This window comes from Cebus imitator, unplaced genomic scaffold (assembly GCF_001604975.1).
Source record: "Cebus imitator isolate Cc_AM_T3 unplaced genomic scaffold, Cebus_imitator-1.0 Scaffold82, whole genome shotgun sequence".
Taxonomy (NCBI): domain Eukaryota; kingdom Metazoa; phylum Chordata; class Mammalia; order Primates; family Cebidae; genus Cebus; species Cebus imitator.
Genome location: NW_016107397.1, coordinates 3,205,511 through 3,212,431, shown reverse-complemented (window position 1 = coordinate 3,212,431; position 6,921 = coordinate 3,205,511). Strand labels below are relative to the sequence as shown.

The 6,921-nt window shown below is 58.5% G+C and overlaps 1 protein-coding gene across 2 annotated transcripts; it reads left to right on the top strand.

Annotated features, from left to right (window-relative positions):
• The first annotated feature begins 917 nt into the window (after positions 1-917).
• Positions 918-6,921, top strand: TRIM56 (tripartite motif containing 56). Of its 2 annotated transcripts, none has more exons than XM_017533532.2 (3): positions 918-1,056; positions 3,319-3,475; positions 3,619-6,921. In XM_017533532.2, exon 3 carries the CDS (start codon positions 3,620-3,622, stop codon positions 5,909-5,911), a length of 2,292 nt encoding a protein of 763 aa, XP_017389021.1. In that variant the 5' UTR covers positions 918-1,056; positions 3,319-3,475; position 3,619; the 3' UTR covers positions 5,912-6,921. The 2 variants fall into 2 exon arrangements, with proteins under 2 accessions (XP_017389021.1, XP_037596209.1); XM_037740281.1 differs by lacking the exon at positions 918-1,056 and adding an exon at positions 1,199-1,484.

Sequence of the window (6,921 nt, the reverse complement as noted above, 5' to 3'; positions counted from 1 at the left end):
TGCAGTAGTACCATCGTGGCTCACTGTAGCCTCAACCTCCTGGGCTCAAGTGATACTCCTGCCTCAGCCTCCTGAGTATCTGGGACTACAGGTTTGCGCTATCACGAAAGGCTAGTTTTTGATTTATTTGTTGTTCTTTTTTTGAGATGGAGTCTCGCTCTGTGGCCCAGGCTGGAGTGCAGTGCAAACAATTCTCCTGCCTCAGCCTCCTGAGCAGCTGGGACTAAAGGCATGCACCACCACGCCTGGCTAATTTTTGTATTTTTAGTAGAGATTGGTTTTCACCATGTTGGCCAGGCTGGTCTTGAACTCCTGACCTCGCGATCCACCCGTCTTGGCCTCCCAAAGTGCTGGGATTACAGGCGTGAGCCACTGCGCCCAACCAAGTTTTTGAATTTTTGGTGGAGACTGGGTCTCACCATATCGCCCAGGCTTGAACTCCTGGGGTCAAGCGATCCCCACGCCTTCTTTAAACTCATCTCACTGATGCCTCCTCCAGGAAGCCTGTGCAGTTCCCTCAGCTTGAGGCTTCTTACCCGATCCCCCTTCAAAGCCTTTCCTACAGCTCAGCAAAGGTTTGTGAAGTGAAAAGAGGCCTCATCTGCCCGCCTGCGGTGTAAGCAAAGCGGCAGGACCAGCCTCAGGCCATGCGTCTCGTTACCCTGCTCTCTGAATCACAGATGAGCTCTCCTGTCTTCGCACTAATAAACCCTGTGACCCTCCACCCCGTACTCAGAGAACCCGCCCTCAGGTAGCTCCCTGGGTGTGACACGCACAGCCCTGAGGCTGGGCTAAGGCAGGCCAGGCTGGTGGACTGCAGCCCAAGCCTGCCCGAGCTGCCGGGGTGGGGGCCTCCGAGAGAGAGAGGACAGGGCCGGGTGTGGAGGAAGGCGGGGCCTGGGGCTGCTCCGGGCGAGTCGAGTGTCCCCGGCTGGGACGGAAGTTGCACAAGTCCGATTAGTTTCAGTTTTGTTTCTTTTTCAGGCACCCAGCAGCAGCGGCCTTCAGGCCCCAAGCCCCCGCGCCATCCTAAAGGCCGAGATCAGCTCTGGCTAGGTAAGGGGTGGGGGGCGGCACGGCCACGGGAAGGGCTGAGCTGAAGGGAGTAGGGGGAGGGGAGGGGAGGGGAGGGGAGAGCTCGGAGGAGGAGGAAGGGAGGGGAGAGCTCGGAGGAGGAGGAAGGGAGGGGAGCTGGGGAAAGAGGCACCCGGAAGGCAGGAGGAGAGGCCCGGCGGGAAGCCGCCCCCGCCCCCCTCCCGCCAGGTCTGAGGCTCCCCGCGGGAAAGACCCCGTCCCACTTTCTGAGGTCTCCTCCCAGCCCCAGAAAAGGGGACATTCCACCAAGTTTGCCCAACAAGTAGGTCTCAGCCGCTGTGCCAGGAGCTCAGGAGTCCCTCCCTCCAGAGGTTTCTGGAATGCATTCAGCAGGAAAAGCGAACAGAACAGGACTCCCGGACATAAGCCAAGGCCAAGTCCATCGGAGGGTGAGCCCGCAGCGGGAAGGGGACCAGCCCTTCCCCTAGACCTTCCTTCTGCCCGCTCCAGAATCCACTTTAGAAACTGCTGGATGCAGGAGTGGGGCCTCCACCACCAGCAATGCTGCCCCAGGTCTGGAAGAAGACAGGTGTACTGCCAGGCGGGCGCGGTGGCTCATGCCTGTAATCCTAATGCTTTGGGAGGACAAGAGGGGAGGATTGCTTGAGGCCAGGAGTTGGAGACCAGCCTGGACAACATAGCAAGACCCCATCTCTACAAAAAGTAAAAAAAAAAATTTAGTGGGCTAGACGGCCGGGTGTGGTGGCTCATGCCTGTAATCCTAGAACTTTGGGGGACTGAGGCAGGTGGATCACCTGAGGTCAGGAGTTCAAGACCAGCCTGGCCAACATGGCGAAAACCCGTTTCTACTAAANCAGCTACTCAGGAGGCTGAGGCAGGAGAATTGCCTGAACCCAGGAGGCGGAGGTTGCGGTGAGCCGAGATCGCGCCATTGCACTCCGGCCTGGGTAACAAGAGCGAAACTCTGTCTCAAAAAAAAAAATAAATAAATAAATAATAATAACTTAGACTGGGCGCAGTGGCTCAGGCCTGTAACCCTAACACTTTGGGAGGCCAAGACAAGCGGATCACCTGAGGTCGGGAGTTTGAGACCAGCCTGACCAACATGGAGAAACCCTGTCTCTACTAAAAATACAAAATTAGCCAGGCTTGGTGGTGCATGCCTGTAATCCCAGCTACTCGGGAGGCTGAGGCAGGAGAAACGCTTTAACCCGGGAGGTGGAGGTTGCAGTGAGCTGAGATCACGCCATTGCACTTCAGCCTGGGCAACAACGGTGAAACTTCATCTCTGGTGGGAAAAAAACAAACCCAAAAACCAACTCCTTGAATATGGACTCATTTACTGTATTTGCTTTTGTTTTTAAAGACTCCCAGGATACTCATTAACAAAACTCAACAGCGCTAATCTTTTGACAAATGTATATTTTGGAAATAATGTATTTGAAAACACAGTAACTGTGATTTAATGTGCAATCCACTACAAAATAATATTTGAGTTTAAACAGTGGGCTTTTGTCCAAGGAGGAGATGTGAGGAATTTTAGGTACTGTGACGTGTCCTGTAGAGTAATAATTTTGGGCAGTGGAAACCTTTCTGTATCTCTTTGATGTTATGAGGTTGTTGCTCACAACAGCCATGAAATGACTGGCCCCACGCCAAACAACAACAACAAAATAGCAACAAATAACCCTGCCGGCCGGGCACGGTGGCTCCCGCCTGTAATCCCCGCACACTGGGAGGCCCAAGTGGGCAGATCACGAGGTGAAGAGATCGAGACCATCCTGGCCAACATGGTGAAACCCGTCTCTGCTAAAAATACAAAAAAAAAAAAAGGGCTGGGCATGGTGGCACATGCCTGTACTTCCAGCTATTTGAGAGACTTGAGTCCAGGAGTTTGAGGCTGCAGTGAGCTGTGATCGCGTCACTGCACTCCAGCCTGGGTGACAGAGGGTGACCCTATTGGTGAAAAGTAAAATAAAATATAAAGAAGGCAGGTATATGGGGTTGGGGGATTAAAGCCCCCTAAAGTACTTCAAGATCCTACCCCGATTGCCAGAACCTGGGCATCTCTGCCCACTGGGGTCCCCGTCTGTGTCCTTACTATTCTTCTCTTGCACCCCAGCACCCCATACAGCAGGGCCCTGGTACCTGTGCACACAGGAGGGCTTGGCTCACATTTGCCACCAGGCCTGTGGACTGGGGACACCGAGGATTCGATTACTAGCTAAGGCTAGGGACGCCTGGTCTTCTCATTTCTCACAGGTCTGACCCAACAAGCGGCAGTGACATCTTCACGTTTGCTGGATGTACACACGGAAGAGGAGGAGGAGGAGGAGGAGGAGGAGGAGGGCAGCTCCTTAGCTCAAGAGCTAGTGGTCCGAGGCCTCAGAGGACTAGAAGGAAGTTCCTGGCCATTCAGGTGAGACCTCGGGTTTCTTCCTGGCCATTCTGGTCAGCCCCTAGCTCTGGGGATCCCGTGGGGCTTGAGGACCGGGGTGGAGCCTGGAGGGTGAGCTGGGGAAGGTGCGTTCTCACCTGTGATCCTGACGCTTCTGCCTGCAGCATGGTTTCCCATGGGTCCTCGCCCTCCCTCCTAGAGGCCCTGAGCAGTGACTTCCTGGCCTGTAAAATCTGCCTGGAGCAGCTGCGGGCACCCAAGACCCTGCCCTGCCTGCACACCTACTGCCAGGACTGCCTGGCCCAGCTGGCCGATGGCGGCCACGTCCGCTGCCCCGAGTGCCGTGAGACTGTGCCTGTGCCGCCCGAGGGCGTGGCCGCCTTCAAGACCAACTTCTTTGTCAATGGACTGCTGGACCTGGTGAAGGCCCGGGCCTGTGGAGACCTGCGTGCTGGGAAGCCAGCCTGTGCCCTGTGTCCCCTGGTGGGGGGCACCAGTGCCGGGGGGCCGGCCACGGCCCGGTGCCTGGACTGTGCCGACGACTTGTGCCAGGCCTGTGCTGACGGGCACCGCTGCACCCGCCAGACCCACTCCCACCGCGTGGTGGACCTGGTGGGCTACAGGGCAGGGTGGTATGACGAGGAGGCCCGGGAGCGCCAGGCTGCCCAGTGTCCCCAGCACCCCGGGGAGGCACTGCGCTTCCTGTGCCAGCCCTGCTCGCAGCTGCTGTGCAGGGAGTGCCGCCTGGACCCCCACCTGGACCACCCCTGCCTGCCCCTGGCCGAAGCTGTGCGTGCCCGGAGGCCAGGCCTGGAGGAGCTGCTGGCTGGTGTGGACAATAACCTGCTAGAGCTGGAGGCGGAGCGGAGGGTGGAGAAGGAAGCGCTGACCCGGCTGCGGGAGCAGGCAGCCCGGGTGGGGACACAGGTGGAGGAGGCGGCCGAGGGCGTCCTCAGGGCCCTGCTGGCCCAGAAGCAGGAGGTGCTGGGGCGGCTGCGAGCCCACGTGGAGGCTGCCGAAGAGGCTGCTCGGGAGAGGCTGGCAGAGCTCGAGGGCCGGGAGCAGGTGGCCAGGGCGGCGGCCGCCTTCGCCCGCCGGGTACTCAGCCTGGGGCGAGAGGCCGAGATCCTCTCCCTGGAAGGGGCGATTGCACAGCGGCTCCGGCAGCTGCAGGGCTGCCCCTCAGCCCGGGGACCGGCCCCCTGCCTGGTCCCACAGCTGGAGCTCCATCCCGGGCTCCTGGACAAGAACTGCCACCTGCTTCGGCTGTCCTTCGAGGAGCAGCAGCCTCAGGAGGACGGTGGGAAGGATGGAGCCGGCACCCAGGAAGGTGAGGAGAGCCAGAGCCGGAGGGCGGATGCGGCGAAGACAGAGAGACAGGGCGGAACCCAGCTCCAGGCCAGAGATGAAGCCCAGACCCCAAAAGAGAAGAAAGCCCAGACAGCCCAAGAAGATAAAGCACAGACATCCCGAGAAGATGGAGCCCAGACCTTGGAAGAGGACAGAGCCCAGACGCCCCACGAGGATGGAGGACTTCAGCACCAAAGGGGTGGCAGGTCCAACAAGAAGAGGAAGTTCAAAGGCAGGCTCAAGTCAGTTTCCCGGGAGCCCAGCCCAGCCCTGGGGCCGAACCTGGATGGCTCTGGCCTCCTCCCCAGGCCCATCTTTTCCTGCAGTTTCCCCACACGGATGCCTGGAGACAAGAGGTCCCCCCGGATCACCGGGCTCTGTCCTTTCGGCCCCCGGGAGATCCTGGTGGCAGATGAGCAGAACCGGGTGCTGAAACGCTTCTCCCTCAATGGGGACTACAAGGGCACTGTGCCCGTCCCTGAGGGCTGCTCTCCTTGCAGCGTGGCGGCCCTGCAGAGTACCGTGGCCTTCTCTGCAGGTGCACGGCTGTATCTCATCAGCCCTGATGGTGAGGTGCAGTGGCGCCGGGCCCTGAGCCTCTCCCAGGCCAGCCACGCCGTGGCCGCGCTGCCAAGTGGGGATCGCGTGGCAGTCAGCGTGGCAGGCCATGTGGAGGTGTACAATATGGAAGGCAGCCTGGCCACCCGGTTCATCCCTGGGGGCAAGGCCAGCCGGGGCCTGCGGGCGCTGGTGTTTCTGACCACCAGCCCCCAGGGGCATTTCGTGGGGTCGGATTGGCAGCAGAATAGTGTGGTAATCTGTGACGGGCTGGGCCAGGTAGTTGGGGAGTACAAGGGGCCGGGCCTGCACGGCTGCCAGCCGGGCTCCGTGTCTGTGGATAAGAAGGGCTACATCTTCCTGACCATTCGAGAAGTCAACAAGGTGGTGATCCTGGACCCGAAGGGGTCGCTCCTTGGAGACTTCCTGACAGCCTACCACGGCCTGGAAAAGCCCCGGGTTACCACCATGGTGGACGGCAGGTACCTGGTTGTATCCCTCAGTAATGGGACCATCCATGTCTTTCGGGTCCGTTCTTCAGACAGTTAAAGGGTCTAGGACTAGGGTGGGGAGGAGGGGGGAGGGAGAGGGCGGAGGGAGGCAGAGCTGTTAGTGGGAGAGGACATTTTCCTGAAGGGCAGGGGTTGGCAGCTTTTCAACATGATGTGCCAAACTGCTAACCGGTCTTCCAGTGTGTGAGAATAGGGACCAAGCGTGGTGGCATGACCTTAACTCTCAGAAGTGGGGAGGCAAGTGGCTGGGTGCGGGGGATGCTGGGGGTTCACCTGCCTCTTGCCTTTTGTGGGTGGCTGCTGCCACTGCTGTATAGTTTAGGTTTTTGAGGTTTGTGAGCCTGTCCTGATTTGCATTCTTCAAAAGCATTCCTGATCGAGTAGCTGAGGGAGCGTCTTGGGGGTCAAGAAGGGCCCAGGGTGGATCAGGCGTGTGCATTACGGAACAGAGCTCTGACCCCCTCGGACTGGCACAGGGTCCTACAGAGTCAGAGGAGGCCTGAGATGTCGAATGGGCAGTAAGTGGCCTCTTCTGCCAGCCACAGGCAGGAAGCTCCTGTGGTCACGGCATATCCTCAGTGGCAGTGTTGGGTGGGCTTGCAGGAGGATGGGTAAGTGCAGACAGCAGCTGGGGCCAAAGAGGGGTTAGGGTCAAAGGCTGTGAAAAGAATAGCCTACTGAAAAACCAAACCCAGCAGAATTCGTGTCCAAAAATCCACATCCTCCATCTCTTCTCAGCCTTTTGGCTAAGACTAAGTATTTAAAAGCACAGGCTTGGCCAGGCGCAGTGGCTCACACCTGTAATCCTAGCACTTTGGGAGGCTGTGGCAGGAGGACTGCTTGAGGCTAGGAGTTTGAGACCAGCCTGGGCAACATAGTGAGACCCCATCTCTACAAAAAATTTAAAAAATTAGCTGCATGTGGTGATTCATGCCTGTTGACCCAGCTACTCAGGATGCTGGGGTGGGAGGATCCCTTGAGCCCAGGAGTTCGAGGCTGCTGTGAGCTACGATCACACCTCTGCATTCCAGACCGTATCTCAAAAAA

Coding starts and splice junctions, on each gene's coding strand:
- TRIM56 (XM_017533532.2), top strand. CDS start 3,620: ATGGTTTCCCATGGGTCCTCGCCCTCCCTCCTAGAGGCCCTGAGCAGT.